General features: G+C 42.7%; 1 protein-coding gene and 1 long non-coding RNA gene across 2 annotated transcripts in view; one reads left to right on the top strand and one right to left on the bottom strand.

The window, feature by feature from the left end:
* TNFRSF1B (TNF receptor superfamily member 1B) overlaps positions 1-13397 on the bottom strand; it is a 19885-nt gene extending 6488 nt beyond the window's left edge. Inside the window, exons 1-6 of the mRNA XM_006018848.3 lie at positions 13296-13397; positions 9669-9774; positions 4952-5080; positions 3864-4022; positions 2058-2151; positions 1316-1530 (exon numbers count right to left, since the gene is read on the bottom strand). Of these exons, the coding sequence (XP_006018910.1) occupies positions 1316-1530; positions 2058-2151; positions 3864-4022; positions 4952-5080; positions 9669-9774; positions 13296-13397 (805 nt within the window). The remainder of the gene's footprint in view (positions 1-1315; positions 1531-2057; positions 2152-3863; positions 4023-4951; positions 5081-9668; positions 9775-13295) is intronic.
* Positions 13398-15251: 1854 nt separating this feature from the next.
* The window catches only part of LOC112549475, a 21076-nt gene continuing 13657 nt past the window's right edge, over positions 15252-22670 (top strand). The window contains exon 1 of the long non-coding RNA XR_003092895.1: positions 15252-21587. This is a non-coding gene — a long non-coding RNA (uncharacterized LOC112549475). The remainder of the gene's footprint in view (positions 21588-22670) is intronic.

Genomic DNA, 22670 nt, shown 5'->3' with positions numbered 1-22670 from the left:
AGAGACAGCATGGGTGACTGGTGCCTTCCGAGTCTGGGGGGCACCAGCGGGGCACAACTTGGGAGGGGGTCCCTCAGCGGCCAGCCGGCAACCCGGGGGGTTCCCCAGAGGCCAGTCACTGAGCGCACCAGCGGCACGGTGGCAAGGGGAAGTGGCACCACTTCTGCATGTGGCACGGTGGAAGTGCTGGGACTTCCACCATCAACGCCCTGCCGGTGGAGCCAATTTCAGGTGGGGCACTGGCGCTGTCCGAGCCCCACTACCAGTCGGAGCGCTCGCTGTCAGGGGGGGCACCATCACTCTCAGGGGGGGCATGTGCCCTCCCTACAGATCGCCTATGAGAGACAGCATGCCTGCATGTTCAATATTGTGGGGATTCTAGGCTTCTTGTAGTCATCCTGGGAAACGTTACAGAAATTAGAACAACTTTCAGGAGATTTAAGTCAAGGCCTACTTTTAGGCCTTGTAGAAGACCATTATCTAGGTAGTCTAGCTTAACATTTTCTCCTTCTGGGCTGCATCTTCCAGGAGACACAATAGATAACCTTGCACCGAATCCATCAGGAAGTTTGCCAGGTTCACGAAGGAGGTGGTATCACTTGGGCAGAGTAAACAATTTGGAGGGAGTGTACAAACCAGTCTCAGCAAGCCTAGTTTACGGTTATCTAACTGGCTAAGTACAGGCAGCCAAAATGCCCAAGGCTGAATCAATTCAATCTTTGCAGGTTAGTCTAAACTGCGTAGACTGAACTAATAATCAAGTGAACAGACAATCACTTTTGATCCCGAAAATCCAGCCACATGCCTTCAGTGGCTCAGGCTAGAAGCCAGGGGACACTAGAGCACACCTCCCTGGTTGGCTGGAGCAGAAAGCTTGGGTCAAACCTACCCTGTCCACTCTAGGAGACAGAGGTTGCAGGAGAGATGCAAAGCATCCTGGTATGCTGGGGGACTCCAGACTTGAATCTGGAGAGGATCTGGGACAGAAGTTCAATAAACCAATTTAAACTAAATCAGTTAAGTCTGATACTACATCCATCCAGGTTTATCTTAAACCAGTTTTGACCATTTTGAACGCAGTTTATGTGCACTGAACTTCTGTTGTGTTACATATCTGAATTGGTTTCCAAACACTTTTCCGGTTTATGTGCAACTTCTGTCCCTGACTCCAAGCACTGAGAGCTTGTGCTCAGGTATAAGTTAATAAATGATCAGAAAAGAAACTACAAAGAGACAGTTAGCCATGTTAGTCTAAAATCAGGCACAGAGCAGGGCACAGTGACGGAGAGTAATTTTAAATGAATAAATAGCTCACCAATCTGAGGAACATCAAGGGGAATGTTTTGTTGAACAGGTCTAGTTTTTATGTCTGAAGTCCTAAAACTCAAGCTTTGGCCTGGAGACTGGTTAGTGGCTGGAACTATGGTATGAGGAGATGTTGCTTTGATGGTGGTACTTAAGTCACCTATAGGAAGGTCACTGCAGACTGTATCACTTGTGCAACTTCCTGGAATAGACACGAATTTACAACTGTAACAGGAAAAAAGGAGAATTTAAAAATAATAATAATAGTAGTAATAACAACCTCCAGACACAGTTATATATAGGGACCTTGTCCTTGCAAGAATAGCCCATTTCGCACAAGGTTCATGGTAGCCCCACCCCTCAGCGCTGATTGGCAAAGAAGTCCTGCAAGGGAGGAAGGACGAAGGGTGGCTGCCATCTTGACTGCTGGCTGGCCTTTGCCCAGCCCTGCCCTTCAGCACGAACTGGCGGAGAAGCCCCAGGGTAGGAAGTAGGAGGGGCAGCCACCATCTTGTCTGCTGCCCCTTTGTGCTGCCCCACCAGCCAGCACCTTGCCGTCCCAGGCAGGCTGTGAGGCTTCAGCTCCACCCAGAAGAGGAAGACTTAATTAAAAAAAAACCTGTTTTTATTAAGTTTTATTTTTTCATGGATTTTGCAGGCAACCCTGGATTTTATGGTTTCTGCAAAATCCACAAAACCACAATCTAGGTAAATCCCTAGTTGTAGGCCATTAGATTAAGTCAGCAACTTACACTGTATGTGGTCTGCAGGGGGCAGTGTAAGATTCTTCATCTGAAAAACTGCCAGGGGGACAAGGAGTGCAAATAGTATCCTTAGTGTCCGTTCCTTGAAACAAACAAAACGATTCGTTAGACATTTAGTCAGAAACAAAGTGAATCATAAGTTATGTAGCTCATACAAGTTGTGGAAATACTATGGAGCCTGAACAAAAATGCAGGCTCTGACAGCCTCACAAAAAATTAACCACTTGGGTATCACACAGCCAGACCTTGGGAAGAAAGAATCCCAGTTACAGACAGAAACGTTAAGTGGTTTCTATCTCTACACCCCTTGCAGTCACAGGATTTAAATGTTGAAGTGAAACCTGCTGGTAAGGTTAAAATGGGGTATTTGTGCAGTTTTTGCTATTCTTTAATCAGGCAAAACTCCTATTCTATTCAGTGGGAATTCAGCCTGTGTAAGCACTGCAGGATTTGGTGACCCTAAAAAAAATATAGCCCGCACACAACCCTGTCTCTCTGATGCTTTTTCCTAACTTCAGAATCCTTGTTGCCACTCTGGGGCCAATTAAGGTAAACCTGAAATTCAAAAGGCTGCAAATAAATCTTGGTTACCAAGTGAAATGCTCAGAACTGAAGTTTCTTGCTATAGAAAGGGCAACAGGACTGTAACAGACCCTTCCTACTGCACATAGCATGAAAAAGCAAGATGAGAGACTAAAACTGAAATACAGTAATAATAACAACGATAATGATATAAAAGAGCTCCACTATGAAGTTGCTGGTGAACCTAAAATTCAAGAGTCACATACTACATCCCAGCATTAGTTACATTAACATATGTCTTAGAAATACAGCATTGATTCTGGTGCCCTGACCCAAATCCATCTCCAGCATAAAGATCTTCCTCCCTTAAAATTTCCCTGAATGTCTTAGGTTTTACAGATACACTGATGTGCACTAAAATTATAAGAATTTGGAGTGCTCCACCCAAAATGCAGTTACTTCTGTTGATGAGCAATGTGTCTCCTGCATCAAAACTACAATCTTGTCATTTTATACAGTCCTTACTAAAGAAAAGCTCTTACTGAAATCAGGATTAAATAAGAGCAGCTATAGTTAATCCACAGTATCCCTGATCCTGACAGTCTAGTAAGCTCTTTGGGTTCTTTGGCTGCAAAGTATTGTAAAACAACAAAAGGGAAAAATATATATACTCACAGCCCTAATACTGTGTTGAACCATGATCCCGTTAACCTTGTTTATGACAACAGGAAGGCATTTGGTGGCTGACTCTCGTGTTTAAGAAAATAAAAGAACCACTGCCAAAATGATAAATAAATCATTTAGCATTAAAACATCCCAACTGATAAACTTCATAAGCAAAGTAACATCCAAGGTAATGGAACCAAATTTAATGATCATTTTGGCTAGCTCTTCCCCTTGTCATATCGTGATCTGGTTTATTAAATTACAGAATAGAGAGTTGATTAATGCTTTTGACTTAAACAACAACAACAACAATAATAATAATACAGTAATAGACAGACCAAGCAGCTGAGGCCAATGTACAAGATTGATTGATTCACTTCCTTTCAGCTCCAAAAGCTCCCTGAGCTAAGTAGAGAGAATTAATATTTAAGCAAACAGAGCTATAGTTGCATGCAGGAGAAGACTGACAGGGACCTTTACTCTCCTCCTACCCATACTGATGCAACTCTTCTGATTTCATGAAGTTACTCCCAACTTACAATATTATGAAAGCAGAATCTTGCCCATTCTTTCTTTATGAACTCTGGTCACTCAAATTTAACTTACCTGGTTTAGAAACTCCATAGCCTTTTTGACATTTTTTGTGTCTTTTACAATGCTTGCAGCTTTTCTGATGCAACTTTGTGGAACAGTACATATTGGCTGAGCAGGTACAGGCTCTGTCCTGTGTTGGAGTGCATTCTCGAGTCTGCACTAATCCTGTTCCTAAAACAAGATGGCAAGGTGCCATTAATGATAATTACAATGTCAGTCCCCAAAAAGGCAGATGACAGACAAATGAAAGATGGATGGCAGAGATGCCAAATGGAAGTTAAATGGCAATTCTTTGTCAACAGGTGACCCACATCCATAATCCTTTTTAAAGGGAAAAGATCTTTGCAGCAAGTTATGTGCACCTGCGCACACATTTTCGGAATTGCCTCTTTGTACAGGTACAACTTGGATCTACAAAATGTATACCTGGATTCTTCCACATACAATTGAACTGAAGCTAGAAATCTGAAGCTGAAATGCTTCCAACTTCCCCATTTTAAACATAAATATTACCTTATGAGGGGAAAATATACCATTTAATATAGTACATTGGTCCTACAAGTGGTGAAAACTGTAAATCAAGGGGCTGCCCCCATTTTTCCCTATTAGCAATTTACTAGTACTTCATTTGCATAAGATGGCAAAGACTGAAATTGCTTTCATTGTGTTTATGGCATTTGGGGAACTATGAATATTAAGAACGTCATCTAACAAAAACTGGCATTGGAAACATCTAGGTGACAGAAGATAAACGCCCCAAAGTAATTTAGAAAGTTGGAAGTGAGGTTAAACCAATCCAAATCTAGAGGCAGACTACAAATGCTGTTTCCAAACAACTGAATCCTTCTGGGTTACATTCCCTGCCGCCCCTCCCCACCCCCAAAATGAACTGAGTCCCTACGCAGATACCCAGTGTAAACTTCATATGCCACTTTGACCTTTATAAAAGAGCTTATGCAAGACTGTCGTCAATGTACAGGGCTTTGGGCACAGTCTCTGCATACAGGTGAATTGCTCCCTGAGTGCCTAAATAAGATTAACCCTTCCATTCCTGGCAGAATTAAAACAACACAGTGTCCTATTTAATGATACCAGCATACCATTTTTGCAGGCTGGTGAGCAGGCAAAGCAGCGTGGAGCTCGATTCCAGATCTCTGTGTACGTATTCGCTCCGCATCTCTTACACTGCGTGTCAAGGGTGGTGCTGCAAATTTGATCCATGTGGTAACCTACAAAATAAGCAATGTAAGTGTCTCATGGAAATGACTCACTGGGATCTGTGCATGGTAAATTCCATTAACAGCAGTGAACAAATTGCATTTCATCATACTTCCTCATATGCTAACATAACTGTTAAAAAAAAAAAAAAAAAATCAAGACTGAGACATTAAAGGATAAAAGCAAAGCATGACCACAGTATTGTCTTGTTGTTCCTAAATAGGAGCAACAGCAGCACACAAGACATCACATTCTGTCCTAAAATACTTAATTTTCTATGGCATTGGGAGACTGGTTAAACAGCTTAGTAATACCACAGATTGACAGACATGTGTAAGCCAAGAGTCATTTACTTAAATGGGAGTTACACACATGTAACCAAGCGCAAACTTTGATTTCTGGCATATAAAATACATGTTTTGGCACCACCTCCTTCTAGTCACAATCTCATATCATTTTCAGAAAATATGAAGGCCCTGATTCACCCATGTGTTTCAGTACATGTTTGAAGACAGACACTGTGATTCAAGCCATGCATGCTTAGTCTTTTGCTGAAAAGTGACATGAAGTTACATTCCTGAATACACGAAGTTAAGCACATGCACAAATGCTTTGCCTGGATGAAGACCTGGCCTTTGTAAGGAAGGCTCAGTAAGTATCACTATTAGAAAGAAGCCTGAGTTAAAACTCTAAATCCAAACACCAAGAAATTTAGAGTGCAAATCTAAATGTTCTCAAAGGCTCAGCTAGTTATAAACAGATGACCTACCTCTCTCCCTACAGTCACTGCTGCATGGGTGCTAGCCCTAGACATTTAGTGATGCTTACTCTTGCTACTCCATGTGGGGGCTACTAACAAGGTAGTAAAAAGGATAGAACAGAGTCCAGCTTTCCTAGATCTCAGAGTGGCTCCTGTGGGTCCCCTGCAGGAGTGAGCAGGAACCCAGCATGCCACCTTAACAGAGAGCCTGGAATTCAAGGAGGAATACAATGTCTAGGAAACCTCCTTTCCCATGCCCAGTGCTCTGCTCTCCTTGTTACACTTTCTAACTGAGCCTTGTTGGCTGGTTCTGCCCACTGAGAACAGCAGTGTATGAACTTTCTGAGGTTTTAAAGGCTTGCAGTGGGGTGAGCTGCTTGAATGTGTGGTTGTTATGAGAGCCACCACTGCTCTCTAATCCCATGACTAAGTACAGGGGTGGTAGTGAGGAACCAGAAGCACAAGCGTGTCCCTGTTGGGAGAAAAGGACAAGCACAGCTTAGCCCTCCTCATTCTTGTTTAAAAGGTACAAACTAAGGGAGACCCTACATGCCAGACAGGAATATACTTGCAGACCTTGCTCAATGAGAGGAGCACAGAGACACCGCTGAAAAAATCATCAGAACTGGCTGTGTCGCCTATTTGGAGGACCTCTATTTCAGGAATTAGGATTTGCGCAGAACCATGAAGCAGGCCCAGTCAGGTAAGAAAGAGAAAAAAGTATTTCCACATATTGTTTTTAAATGTATTTACTTGCAATTTAGAATTCTCCCTCCAGCATTCTGATGACAGCTCAGGCTCTCACATTTTCATACATAAATGTGAAACACACTTTAATTCATATTCACAAATATCAACAAACCCTGGTATTGTGATTGTGACATGTCAAAATAAAATGAGGGCTTGAAGTATAATCAACACCTGTACTGAGTTTAATCATTAATTATGTTATTTGCTTATAGTGCATTTTTAACACAGGAAGCCCAACACATATTTCTTGACATTTTTGGTCAATTCAAGCAGTTTAGGCTGCTTCAGCATACGCTGGTTTCCTGCTTAATCTCCCAAATCTCACTGACAGGAACTTTGCATTTGCAGAGACAAAGTATATCTTCTCAGCATGTCACGAGTCAAATGTCACCAGCTTACAAATGAGTTCTGTGGCTCATCTCGGCATTTTGCCATTTCATGACAAAGTTATAGCAACTACTATGACCAACATATTTGATGGACCAGTACAACCATCACAAATTCAGACTTCTTCTCGACAATCAAGCAAAAAACCCTTCTATGCTTAACAACTGCTTTTCACTGAGATGTTACCACTAAATGTCACTGGAGTGCAGCAAATGTTGCTGTAAATCAAACCAGTGGTTCATACACTGCAGTGCCCTGTGTGACACCTGGATGATGTGCGAAAAAAGGCAATAGACTCCATTATGAATATTTACTGAGCAATCTACTCAAAATGAACCCTTTGTACTAGTAATCTTGTGTAGCAATAGCAATTACATTGTACCCCCTACAGCAGAGCTTTCCAAACTGTGTGCCGCGACACATTAGTGTGTCGGCGGCAGTGTGTAGGTGTGTCGCGCGAAATGCAGAAAATTTTGCGGAAGGGCACCGCGGAGCTCCCTTACTCGCGTCTGCTTCCCTTGGCCCCTCCCCCGGAACTGAATTACTGTGTCGCAAAATGATGCATGTCTAAAAAGTGTGTCACCAACATGAAAAGTTTGGAAAGCTCTGCCCTACAGGGTGTTTTTACACCTGCTGGGGGGGGTGCTTTAATTAGAGCAGCTCTAATTAAAGCACCTGCAGTGTCTCATGTATCAGCATCCCCACACTTCAAAATGGTGGTGGGGCGTTTTAACTAATGCTTGATGTCATTGCACAGCCACTGGCAAGAATATTTGAGCGCTCGTGGCGGACTGGCCAGGTCCCGGCGGACTGGAAAAGGGCCAATGTGGTCCCTGTTTTCAAGAAGGGGAGGAAGGAGGATGCAGGCAACAACAGGCCATTCAGTCTCACCTCCATCCTTGGCAAAGTCTTTGAAAGATTATTAAGGCTCATATATGTGAGAGCCCAGCAGGAAAAATTATGCTGAGGGGAAACCAGCATGGGTTTGTAGCAGGAAGATCATGCCTGACTAATCTAGTCTCTTTTTACGACCAGGTTACAAAACACCTGGACGCGGGAGTAGGGGTTGACATCGTCTACTTAGACTTCAGGAAGGCCTTCGATACGGTATCCCACCCCATACTGGTGAACAAGTTAAGAAGCTGTGACTTGGATGACTACACAGTCCAGTGGGTGGCAAAATGGCTAGAGGGTCATACCCAGAGAGTGGCAGTGGATGGGTCAGTATTGACCTGGAAGGGTGTGGGCAGTGGGGTCCCGCAGGGCTCTGTCCTTGGACCGATACTCTTCAATGTCTTCATCAGTGACTTGGACGAGGGAGTGAAGTGTACTCTGTCCAAGTTTGCGGATGATACAAAACTGTGGGGAGAAGTGGACACACCGGAGGGCAGGGAACAACTACAGGCAGACCTGGACAGGTTGGACAAATGGGCAGAAAACAATAGAATGCAATTTAACGAGAAATGCAAAGTGCTGCACCTAGGGAGGAAATATGTCCAGCACACCTACTGCCTAGGAAATGACCTGCTCAGTAGCACAGAAGCGGAAAGGGATCTTAGAGTCCGAGTGGACTCCAAGATGGACATGAGTTGTCAGTGTGACAAAGTTATCAGAAAGGCTAACTGCACTTTATCATGCACCAGCAGATGCATGACAAACAGAACCAAGGAGGTGATACTTCCTCTATCGGGCGCTGGTCAGACCGCAGTTGGAGTACTGCGTGCAGTTTTGGGCACCGCACTTCAAGAGGGATGCGGATAACCTGGAGAGGGTCCAGAGAAGGGCCACTCATATGGTTAAGGGCTTGCAAGCCACGCCCTACGAGGAGAGACTAGGGCACCTGGACTTCTTCAGCCTCCGCAAGAGAAGGCTTAGAGGCAACCTTGTGGCTACCTATAAATTCATCATGGGGGAATTGATGAGGTTTTATTCACCAAGGCGCCCCTGGGGGTCACAAGAAATAATGGCCACAAGCTAGCAGAGAGCAGATTTAGACTGGACATTAGGAAGAACTTCTTCACAGTTAGAGTGGCCAAAATCTGGAATGGGCTCCCAAGGGAGGTGGGTGGTGCTCTCCCCTACCCTGGGGGTCTTCAAGAGGAGGTTAGATGGGCATCTGGCTGGGGTCATCTGAACCCAGCACTCTTCCCCACACGTGTATGAACAATATATTTGCTATTACTGTGCTTAGTCCTGACTTGGGTCCTCTTGTGGTTTAGCTATATGCCTTGTTTGCATAAAAAGGTGTTTTTATATTTTTCACCGAAGAGTTTTTGCAAAAAACACAATTGGCAGATGAAGCCAGACTTGTTCACACAGAAGACTCCCAACAAACCTCAATACTCAGCCTGAAACTCAGCTGAGCTTGCTAAACCTCAGCAGGTGTAAGAACTAAATCTTGCAAAACAGTTTGACCTGAGACTCATGCAAAGGGTCAGCCATTCGGGTTAATGAACCATCCTGTAAACCCCTGCTAGGTTTCAGTTTTATAGCACAGCTTCAGCTCTGGCAATTGGCACCTTGCCCTGTTGTAAATATTTCTTACAGTCCCAGTATCAACATAATTATGTCTAGAGTCTCAGAGCATAAAGGCGGCAAGACTTCAAATTCTGTCAAGTTTAAAGATACACCACATCTGTCTGCTCACATGAACAGATTCATGAATGGACAGTCCTGATCAATTTAAATGGAAAGTCTGTTACCTGGATGACATTTGCTGCAACATTTCTTAATGGTTTCTTCATAGTACTCTGTGCTTGGGTCTTTGCAAGTGTCAAGCTCGTCTGGTGTATAAGGCAATGAATATTTCTAAGGAAATCGAAAGAAAAATGATCTGTTACAATCACATTCCAGCCCTCAGGTTGTTTTCTTCTTGCTTTCTGTTGTTTTTCAGGAAAAACAAAAAAGGCAATGGTTAATGTTTAGTTAGTCATGTGTCCTTATAATACCTTGTGTGTACACTGATAACTTCTCATTTCCCAGTTGTTCTAAAGATAATATAACATTAGATACTTTAGTTTTAAAGATAATTGGCGGGGGTTGCTTTGATTTGAGGGAGAGAGGGTTTGTAATCAGTTCAAGGACAATTTCTGTAATATTTCAAATCAGAACCAAGAAGATTAAACAACCACAAGCACAGGGACAGTTTGATGTATGATCTAAATTCGGTACTAGACTTAATAGTTTGATTACATCTCTGGTGTTGAATACAATTAATGTTACCAGTCCCAAAACTGGCCATGTCTACACGTGCATTTAAGTGTACCTAAATTTATGGGACATTGGCTTACCGCGTCTACATGTACGTTAATGCGCTTTAACTATTTGCGCCTAAATTTCATACCTGCAAATGCAAATAATCTAAATTTGTCATTTTGAATGCGTGTTAAGGGTGCGCACATGTAGATGCACACCTTAATGTGCATTAACTTAAGCTAATGCGCACTCAAGCGTCACATGTAGGTGCATCCACTGAGTCATACAACCAAAAAATATTGGACTTTTTTTTCTTATTTCTGGATCTTTTGGGCTTTCTTCCTTCACATTTTTAAGCCTACTCCACAATTTTGCAAGCTAAAATTTTTAAATGTAGAAAGAGGCTGAGTTTCACATGCAATTGCTTGATTTCAGCCATGAGACATCCAGAGAAACAACCAATATTATGAGGCTTACGTTAAAATTACAAGACTTGACAATACTGCATAACCAATGTTGAGTATATCCCGAATGAGAGCTCCAATACTTTCAGTGTTGCTGTATGTTCGACAAAACCACAGAGCATGAGCTGGTATTTATAGATGAGAAGGAACTGGAGCTTCTTCCTTTATTTTCACAGTGACTTCACATTTTAACTAGATCTGCAGTTTGTGCACATTGTACTTTCCAGTGCCAAATCACCATCAACAAAAGTGAAAAATACAGCTTCTAAAATGCTGCTCTGACATTTTTCCTGGCATGTTAAAAGTGCAATAAAAATGTGATTATAACTGATCCTGGGCAAGAGTCCATGGTCCATCTAAATCAGCTGTGTTCAAAGTTATCTTACTGGCTGCTGAGCAGAAAACAAATCTAACCCAGTTCACAAGGCTTTAAGCTCCATTTGAAAGTAGCTTGATTCTGCAGCCAGAGGTCTACAGAAGCCTAGGCAGCCCATTAGGTTACTGTGGTTAACACAGGGGTTGGCAAGATTCAGCCTACGGGTCAAATTCAGCCCACCAGGCCATTCTATCTGGCCACAGGGCCCCTCCAAAACACAGTTACTACCAGCCCACGGCTGCCCCTCCAAAAGCCAGTCAGAGGCAAGCTTTCAGAGGCTGTGCGCCATCAGGCTGGGTGGGCTCTGTGCTTCCACCTTTGTGGGGCTCTCAGCACTCCAGCTGGGAGCCCCATGTGGAAGCACAAAGCGTGACGGTGCGCGACTGGACAGCTGGTGAATGGAGAGGGAAGGTCCTGCCTGCAGAAGGGGGAGGGTGGGAGTGGGTGGGTGTGGGGTTTGTGGGTGCTCCCCCCACCATAGTTCACAGACCCCCCCCCCACCATATTCCACGCCCCCTGCCACTGGTGGCAGCAGCAGCAGACCATGGACCTTCAGGGTGCTCATGGCCCACGGCAGGCAAAGCCCCCCAGCAGCGTGCAGCTCCAGCTGGATCCTGGGAGCTGCACATGCCAGCACCGAGCCCGCCCAGACTGACCCACTGGAGTGAGCCTTCAATCCAGAACAGGCTGGTCCTGTGCCAGCACGCGGGGCTCCTGGCACTGCAGGCGGGAGCCTTGTGCCATCAGGCCAAGCTGGGCCAGCTCCATGGCTCCACATGGGGCTTCCAGCATTCCAGTAGGGAACCACACGTGGAGGAGGCACAGAGCTGGCCCTGCTTGGCTCGATGGCGCATGGCTCCCACCTCCAGTGCCAGGAGCCCCATGTGCTGGCAGCCAGGAACCAGCCTGGTTTGGCTTGAAAGCACATGCCAGCAGGCCAGGCCAGGTGGGCTCCATGCTGCCATGCACAGCTCCCGGGTTTCAGCCAAAGCTGTGTACCGCCAGAGGTCTCTGCCCGCATACACAAGCACACACTCCACACCCATCCCCCCAACCATACCCCACACAATATACAAGAATAAGACTTTATTTTGAGCTATTATGCAATCACCTCTATATACACTATACAAACACAAGTAAATCTGGACACAAGTATTGTTTGAAATAAAATTAAAATAAGTTATAGTAGATGTTTGATTTCTAGCATATTAATTTTTTTCTGGTTCTAAGATGGCAAACCCCCCTCCCAAAAGGAGTACTTCCAGGGTAAGAGGAGGAACATCCAGTGGCAAAGGTCCAGGGTTAGAAGTGGGACTTCTGGTCCCAAGATGGTGATCAGGGGACGGGGTACCTGTCAAGGGGTGGGTCTACTGTTGTGGCCCTCGAAAGCTTACCAAAAGCCATGAGGTGGCCCTCCAACTGAAATAATTGCCCACCCCTGGGTTAACATATGCCACTTGCTATAGTTAACGGTGCACAAGGGAGTGAGATGGCTAGCACCTCCTATGGCCACATTCAACCCTCCTGCCCAAAGGATCAGATACTCACTTACAGCAGGGTCCAAGAGAGGTGACCTTTGAAATGAGGCCAGAGTAGCGTTTCCCAACTTTTTGATACCTGGGGCACGCTGTTTTTCTGGATTAAAATTGGTGGAACACTTCACTCTTACACCCTACTAAAAGGTGTATATGACATGCACAATGGTGCCCAACTTTTGGGCATGATGAACAATGCTGAGTAGGTCTGCTGGCCAGATCCAGTCCATGGGCCTGATCTCACCACATGGGATTGGCATGGCTGAAGTCCAATCCTGCTTCATGAGACCTATGGGGAACCCCGAGGACCAGATCTGATACTGAGAAAGTATAATTTTTCATGAAATGCAAAACTCTAGAACTCTTGGTTCAGAGAGGATACCTTTTATTAGACCAACTAAGAAATCGCAAAAAAAATTATCTTTTTCTGCAAGCTTTTGGGCACACATTTTTCATGGCACATGTCTGCTGCTCTCATGGCACGCTAGTATGCCACGGCATACACTTGGGGGAAATCATCAGGCTACAGCAAGGCTCAAATTCACATATCTGAATTTGTAGCAAGCCACTTTAATCCCGGTACCACAGCAACCCTAAAAAAGGTCTGTTTTGGTCTAGTTCTTGCTAAGTGACTACGTGAATGTGTCACCTTCTTAGTCAACAGGTCTGCTCCCTGCGTGTATTTAGGATTCAACCTGCCTGTTGTTTGTGTGTGCACACACGCACATACGTAAATAGTGTAATTTTTCTATATTTTACTCCCATCAGGTCTTCATAACCGTCATTGCTGAGGGAGAGAAGGAGACAGAGTTCTGTCACTAGCACCACCCAAACGGACGGGAATCTTTCCATTTCCGTCATTGAGCCTATGGTCTACTCACAGGGTGGCCTGCAAAGCCCTCACGACAGTCAAATTATGCCCCAAATTATACCCATGCAATTCTGGCAAAGGTAAGAAATCCAGGCCTTCTGTACCATTGAAACAACATGTCAAAGGGAGGCACGGTGAGTATCCCTTTCAGTACTTTCTAACATTGTAGACCGCAGTGTCCACTCGTTCAAAAGAAAATACAGAATGGTGCCTCGGAACAGCAAGATTGCTTATGAAACAAAATGGCTGGTATATATATATATAAAATTTATTTTTTTATGTTTGCAAACAAATATTGCATGGCAGGTCAAATGTGTCTGTAGCACTCACAGCACACCCAGGTATTTATACCAGCTGGTAAAAAATAGCATAACTCAAGGACTTTGATGAACAGTCATCAAAATATCTGATAAAGATCAACCCTTGCCTCAAACCAAAAAAAAAAAAAACCCTAACAGCTAGTTAGAGAGTAGGAGTTTCCTGACAGATCAAAAGGGTGCTGCTCAGAAAGCGTTTGATGCTAACTGACTCTGTGCAGACTAAAAAAAAATGCTTCCATAAGACTAAAGAAACCTCATTAACACTATTGCTAGTTAGCTATATACATTTGGAGAAGGACCTGATGAAAAGGAGAGAGAAATTAAAAAAAACCCAGGAACATCTCTTCAGGAGCCGGTAATGAAAATATCCTTCCTCCTTACTGGAAAATGTGTTTATATTGTATTGTGTCTCCAAATCATGACTAAGAGAGAAATACACTTCCCAGTATCATTTAAAGGAGCTGTTTTTTAGTTGATTAAAATGGTTTACCGTCACATTTATAAATATTAGCCGGTGGCAAATGCCAGTACCAAACTTTCCCTGGCAATAGGCAAAACTATGCTATCCTTTCCTACAAAATGTAAATACATAGAAAAGCAGCCAAGAAACTGGGAAGACACAGAAACAGTGTAGCTCCCTTCAACATCCTAGGGCATCCAAGGTGCTGGGGAAAACATTCAAAAAGCTCGAAGGCTTCAGATATCCTCAAAGGGCTGACACAAGAGCAGGAACTAAGGACAGCACATTGAGAGGAATCCCAACCCCCTCCTCTTCTCAACCTTAGAAGCTGCTGGCTACTTACCAGGACATTGCCCTTGACTCTCATAGCTTGTGGCTGAGAAATGAGTCGTTGGGCCGTTGGGCGGATGTTACATTTTTTCAGCACACCTGTACTGTGCCTCTTGGCGAGCAGAAAAGCTGTTCTTAAAAGAGCTATTCAAGCTACAAATGTCTCCAAAGCCATCGTGGCCTTCAGCTTTGAGCACTTTTTTCTTTTTTGGGGGCAGAGATGTTAAGGCAGATATTCCACTCCTCTTCAGAAGCAGACCTGCTTAACTTTTTTTTTTAATCATAGGTATTTATTTAGAAAGAAAAAGGAAGATTTTTCAGAAATGTTTAGATTCAACGATTACTGTTAATGCTGGGCTTGCTACAGTGCTCTCACAGGAAGGGTAGTAAGTAATAGAGAAACCACAGCATTTGCAAGCGTGAACCGACAGCAGAAACTAGCAAAGGAAAAGAAGTTGTCTCAGGGCTCTACTGTTGGCCAACTTACTTTAAGTCCAAATTTTTACTTGTTTATTATGAAGAGGCAGATAAGTGCTGTCATTGCAGTCTTCCAGTTCAGCACGCTGAACTTCACTGAAACACCCAAGAGATTCTGTAAATCTTAAACCTTCACTTGAAGCAGAAAGAGAGAGAGATAGAGAGACAGAGAGGAATTAAGCAAACCACATCACAAAATTATCCCTCTGCTGACACTTTTTGGCAAGAGATGTTATCTCACCCTTTGTACTGTCTGCTGTCAATACTGTCCTGGGAGAGTTGAAGAGACAGGAAAACCTGCTGCTTGTTGGGTTTGCATCCGCTTTTCAGAAGTTCTGCTTGAGCAGGCGCCTCTCCTGCCTGATAAGATCTCACCGAGTGCTTATCTGATAAGTGGCAGCTGCTGCCGACTTACGTTTAATTGACAATTTCTTGTCAACTAAACTGAAGTGCATTATCAGAAAACTCTTGGGACTTTCATTCACAATTTAACACACTGACCCGGACTCTGAGCTTGCTGGTGGAATGCATTTGTTTAGCAGCTGCAAATCCGCAAAGCCAAGCAATCGCCTCCTCATTAACTGAGTTCAAAATTATTAATCCACCTCTTTGTTTGTAGACAGGGCACTCCTTGGTGATGTGTAGCATTGTTTGCATCTCTCCACAAGTTCATGATGAGTTGGCACGGAGGCGCCAGCTGTGAAGGTTGGCTGTGCAGAGGCCTTGGCCTGTCCTGAACCTGTTTAGCAGCGACCACTCTCACGGAGAATACCACTGACCCTAGAGGATATCCCACCTCTCTCTCTCTACTTCAATGAGTACCTCTAATTTCTGCGGGTTTTTTTGCATTATGTTTATTATTATTTTTAAGAACCCCAAATTATAAAGAAAATAGAGGAGAAATCTTGAATTAAAAATTACATCACTATGAAACCATTTTTGGTTTGGTGTGACTCATAACACCTCACTTAAAAATATATCCTGCTGTCACATTAAATTCAGTGGCAAAGACATGGGAACCATAACCCAGGCTAACATTTTGGAAAGAGAAGAACCACGTGTTGCATTTTTACAGTCAGCCTTAGACTGTCTTATGCTAAAAACAGTCTCATGAGGATGGAAGAACTCTGAGAAATATATACAAAGTGGAAACTTGAGATTTTCATTTTATTGAAGGATGCCAACTGAAGGAAAACATCCTTGTTCCCCGAACAGCAGGCAAAGACATTAACACCTGAGATTCTATTTAACCCTTTTTATGGCTGTTTCACTTCTGTACCTTAACTGAATGTGGTAGGACATTTTAGTACATTCTTCACATACTGGGATGTCTGCAGTAAAATGGAAGCAAGCTTACAGAATAAGGCAGCCCTAGAACTGCATTTTGCAATGGCCAATATATTAAGCAATACCCAAGGGGTTACAAGCAAGAAGTCAGTGATCCGGGACTCCATTTCTTCATAGTTAAAAATACAAGTGCATATTTCTCTAGTGTGTATTACAGCCTGGCACCCAGCAACCACACCACCCAACTTATCAATGCAAATAAACAAGAGCCTTTATCAAACCAGAACTGCGTCCAACAGAATTTCTCTAAACATGTACATATGACAAATCTGTGCTCACAGGGCTCTGAAACAGAGCCAAAATAAGTCTCTGTCTCCTCCCTGCATGCACTGAGGAGCTTTAACCCTCCAAGGAGAGAAAACTAGCTGAGAGAATCTCTGCTTTTCTATGAAATGCATGGACTGTTATTGTCTCTGGCCTCCCTGCAAAGTCAGCATGGAAGGGGACTCTCCTAACCTACCTACATACGTGACAGCCACAACCCAGACCCCAGTGTCTGTATTAACACCAGGCTCAAGTCATTCCAACCTCAGGTCCACTGCACTGAGCTGACGCTATCTAAGACGAAGAGGAACCACACAGAAATTTACAGAAGAATCTAATCTTCCTCGCAGTTCAAAGGGATTTGGAATATGCCATCCTCCTAATTTCAGCACTGATCTGAAGATGTAAATGACTGCAATATCATTCTCATGAAATTCATTTCCTCTAACTCCTGCCCAGCTGGTAAGTTTCTGTCTGCTTAAGACCTCGTGATCTACTGTTATTCAGGAACTTTGCCACATTACATTGCATTTACCGGTCACATTTTACTCAGCTGTCTTCTCCAATTGAGGTTGTCAAGCAGACGATTATAAACAGGAACTAAGTCCTATAGGTAACATTGTCTACGCACTTAAAACCACAGTGAAGTCACTCAGCATTGACATGAGAACCTGTTGTTAGGTTCAGAGATGCAGGTGGCTCATGAGCAGAATCTGCTGCAAGAAGAGCAAATTCAGAGTTTTATTTAAAATACATTGTCCAGAATTTGGAGAACAAAGATAGCTGGGACTAAATCTACCTTTCAAGTGGTAGGAAATCTCTCTGAAATCAATGATAAGATAATTATTTCAATTGACATAAGATCAGAATATTAATTCTTCCAAGTCACTTTTCTGCAAACTGTGCTCAAAGATTATGGGTCCATTGGACAAACTGTTCATCTGCCTGGGTAAAATTTTCCCACTGGCTGTAACAAGGCCTATAATTTACTTAAGTGAAGTCACGTGCTGGTCCTGTGCAGAGGGGTGATTTTCACCACAGAAGCAAGAAGCTTTGCATATTCACGTTCCACCGACTTAAAAACCACAATTTTCCCTGTAGCACTCTTCCATCTCCCCCCACCCAGAAAAGATCCAAAAATAAAAACTCTGTAGTTCTTCCTTATGGGTATGGATTTTCTTTTTAGGGTAGCACGTCATACTGCCACCCATCAACGTATCTAAATACAAATTCCCTGAATAAACTGAGAAAGCAGAAGATTTTATAGTGTATTTATAAAGTGCAAAAACAGCACTGCAGTAACTAAACATATCTGGCCCACACAAATTCTTGAAGAACCAGGGTCAGACACAGATCTCTGTCACCCATGTTAAGCGCAAGTAAGCTCGACTGGAGTTTTTCTGAATTTCCATTGCCATAAAGATGAGAATCTGGTCAACAATACTTCGTAAACCCTATAATCCTGCTTTTCTTCACTATCCTAGTTCACACTGCCAAACCAGAATTTAGCCTACACCAAATGCAGAGATTGATGCTTGTGAGGGCTGAGTCATCAGTAGGTTTCTGCTTTGTAACGGACAGCTATTTTTAATTTATTTTTGTTCCATCTTTAAATGCAATGCTTCAGCAATATGCTGAAGGTGAGATTTTAGTCATATATGCTGTTGTTCATTATCTATAACCTTGCACCATAACTCGTGATGAACCAAAACGAACTGGAAACTGGAGGCCCCTTTAAACATAAAAAATAAAGATCGTACAAGAATGTGCAAACACATCAGGTTAATGTGATGTGTTATATTGAATTTCTCATAATGGTGATTAAGAGGTGCTATGAACTAGCATTTTCTTTCTCTTTATTCTGTCACCAAAACTTCAGCTGCTCCCTGACAAAGCGTTATCTTTCCATCCAATTATACAACATTCAGTTGCACTCAAAACATTGATTTAAATCTAACTTCCCTGCTTTCTGATATATATCAGAATTAAGCCTGTGGTTTAAATCATCCATTTCATTTTTCAGTTGTACTTTTTAGTTATTTTCCTAAAGATAGGTTGATTCTCATAGGTTGATAATAAAAGAATGCTGATTTTTAACTAAAGCTATCACCTTCAGCGTAGTCTCCTTCTTTTTGCTAATCACACAAACACCATTTATCTAGTTACATTTATGTAAGCAATTATACAATGTAACATACATTTTACTGATTCTTAATGTTTACATTTTTATTGTCAGAAAATGATGAATAATATGTTCTAAGTGATGATTAATTTTTTACTTGCAGTTTGCATCAAGCTCTATTTTGATGGAAAGTGGAATTGGATTAAGAAAGCACCAAATCAGCATTTACATTTTTTCTCAGTTAAAACTATGTTGTATGTGCTGGATACCTACAGAAAAGGTAACTGTTGCAAAATGTTTTTTGCATTTTAAATTCATTGATCACCAAGTTCTTCAAGGTTTCAGAACTACAAAATCCTGTCCTCTCATGTCATGCTTTTATTCATAGTTTGGAATAGAAAATAGAGGCTTTCCTGATTTTTTCAACTCATAATCAGTTTCTCAACTTTGAAAGAAACAGTCATTGAGGAACTTAACTAGCTGACTACGCTATACTGAACAAGATATTCTCTCTGAACCTGCAGAAGGAGCTTACTGCTGTCAAAAGCTGGTTGAACACTTAACCAAACTCTGGTTCCAGAAGCTTCACAAATTACTTCCACCAGGATGTCATTTCAAGAATTTCACTTTCTTTAAACTAAAGTAAAAATTAAGACATAAGTATTTGATTTTTTTAATGAGTTTAGTAGATTATAGTAACTGTATGCATTCATATAGGTTGTCATAAATATAAATTATAAATAAGTTGCTTATATAAAATTAAAGCGTGTATTTAATTTACATTTAAAAATCCCATTACAAATAAAAGTTAATTGAAATAAAATATCTGGCACTTTTTAAGTTTGATTTTGTTATCTGTGTTGGCTTCACTGAATATTATTTAATATTTTACACTAATAAAGTGCCTGAGGGCCAAAATCAACATCTGGGAACCGAGGAACAGGCCTCTGTCCAAACATATACAAGCAAGACATGGTCCATAAATCTTAAAAGTCTAACTCCGGGTCTTGGAAGCACACATATATATATATAGTCACCATTTTGTGAGAGGGGAGGGAAAAGAGAATATTAAGACAAGTAGCCAACAGGCTTCAGGGGCATGGTGAAGCTGACAAAAAAAATAGCCAGGGAATGGGCAGGAGAATTGGTCCTAGTGGAAAGACCAAGAATGTAGGGGTAGCTGCGTTCAGCTTAAATGGATGGCGATACATCTGAGAAACAGGTTGAGATGCAATATGGGATGGACAGGGACAAGGAATGGAGAAGCTGTGAACCATCTCACAGCATAAAGATGGCAGACCAAACCAAGTGGAAGAGATCACCCAGAGAGAGGGCATGGAGAGATGAGATATTATTGGTATAAAAAGGGAAAATATCCACAAAGTCTTTTTTCAACATAACATTTAAGGAATTCAGAATTCCCCGGCTCTCAACAGCTGGCACATTTTACTCTATAGGGTCATATAAGACTATAGGGAGATTTTCTCCCTTTTGTTTATGTTCCTGATATATATTTACATCTGCAAATCCAAATGAATATAGTTTGTGAGACTCGCACCCAGCCTGTTAATCCCTGTGTTTGGCCCAGCTAGCTTCTTTTACGTTCTGTATTGCAAAACCATGACCTTTCTGAATAACACAGCACTCCATAAAAAGCCAAAAAAGTAACAGAAGAAAAGCAGAGCCAAAACCAAACTCCAGATCCAAATGCTTCCATCCAACTGGAAGTTGGATCTGAATTCTGCAGGTGCTTCTTAACTGAGCTTGCATCAAAGTACTCCTGATTCTGGGGGTAACCGGAGGTTAACTTCACACCTGGCAACATGAGACCATTTCTAGAGAGTCCAGGTAACAGCATGGCACGCTCATCAGTCCCCATGCCTGCCAGAAGGAAAAATGCCTTCAGGCCACACAAATCTACACCGTTCAAGTGATTGAATTTGATTGTGATTGTTCAAGTGATTGTATTTTGAAAACATTTTTCCTGGGATGGTTTTACCTTCCTCACCAGTGGCTGTTGGGTTACCAAGGCACTGTGGCAGCTACAGACAAACGCACACACGTGCAACACAACTGCTTTCACTAATGCACTGAAACCCGTTGGACACTTTGTCCAGCCCAGCACCAGGCAAAACCTCACTCAGGAACCACCAAAACTTGCTGAATGGACGGAAGAGAGAGAAACTGGAGACCTCCTGTCTGCACACACAGACTGCAAAGAGGAGCTTTAGAAGTGGAATATATTTAACCCCATGACTGCCTAAACCATTTCTATTAAAACCACCAAATATCCTGAGTGACTGAAACGGCAAGAATTACACCCAGTTCCTGTGGGTAACATGCACACTTTAACCAGATCAAAATCTTGAAAGCAACCCCGGTTGAATGAGAAAAACAAGAAAAACTGTGTCACTTGTAATAACCATTTTTCTTTCCTGCTTCCTTCACTACAGACAGCAAATACAAGGCCAAGCTTTCCTCAGGCTGACTTTAAGTTTGGTCTGAAGCTGTCATTTGCTTGCACAAGCAAGCATGAATTTTCTTTTCTAGTCTTTCCCCCCTTCCCCACTTCACTGCAGCAAGAAAACCTAACCTTTTTAGGCTCTGTTCACCCCCACCCTTACATTTCAGCTACCCCCTCATAAAAAAAAGACAAGGTGTCCAGCAGAAAATAAAGACAAGCTGTTAAGCTCTAGCCCTGCCAGCCTTCACTGCACCTCTCCTCTCAGCCCAGCCCCCTGCCAGCAAGGACCACTGGGAATAAAGGGTCGCGCCTCAATGCGTCACAGCCTCTCAGGTAAGAGGCCCCAGGGACGCAGACTGTAGCCACAGGCAAAAGGAATCCCAACTCGTGGCAGAGGTGAGCTCTTTTATTAGATCAATTAGATATATGCACACACACAAAAAAAGGATTTTGTATGTGTGTGTGCAAATATCCAGTTGGTCTAGTTCTGATTCCAGGGTATTCAGGGGATCTTTCCCAGTGCCAATGGCACGGTGAGGGCTAATCACAGGACTCCTTTTCCCCAAAGGGGGATGGTTTCAGTAGTGGCTTGAGGGGGCAAGCCAGGTAACCGCCACACTTTAGGGGGCCCCAATTTTATTTGGGGGGGGGGAAGTTTACACTTTATTTATCTCATAGATTTCATAGACGTTAGGGCTGGAAGGGACCTCAGCAGACCATCGAGTCCAGCCCCCTGCCCCCGGGGCAGGAAGTCATCTAGGCTCAAAGGATCCCAGCGAGACATGCATCCAAACGTTTCTTAAAAGTGTCCAGAGTAGGTGCCTGCACCACCGGGGGGGGGTCCAGGCCTCGGGAGCGCGGACAGTAAAGAAGTTCTTCCTTATGTGCAGCCCCAAATAGTCTTGGGGGGGGGACCTCGTCATCCCTTGGGGCGCTCTGGTGAACAGGCGTTCCCCTACATCCTGGTGTACACCCCACATATACATATAAAATACACACACACATATATATATAAAAAATACATATATACACATATATTATACACACACACAAATACACTACACGCACACATATATTACACCCGCATACATACACACACGTGTATATTATACACACACATATTATACACACCCCTACATATATATTGCACACACACATACATTACACACATACACACATATTATACACACACATATATATTATACACATACACGTACATATATATCGCATGCACACACATATATATTACACACACATTATACACAGACATATATATTACACACATTATACACACATATATTCTACACACACACATACTATATATTGCACGCGCGCGCACACACATTATACACACATATTATACACACACATATATATTATACACACGTTATACACACATATTATACACACGCACATATATATTATACACACACATTATACACACATATTATACACACACACATATATATTATACACATT

This window comes from Alligator sinensis, unplaced genomic scaffold (genome assembly GCF_000455745.1).
Source record: "Alligator sinensis unplaced genomic scaffold, ASM45574v1 scaffold569_1, whole genome shotgun sequence".
Lineage (NCBI taxonomy): Eukaryota > Metazoa > Chordata > Crocodylia > Alligatoridae > Alligator > Alligator sinensis.
Note: the sequence above shows the minus strand (reverse complement) of the source record. Positions and strands in the feature narration are given on the sequence as shown.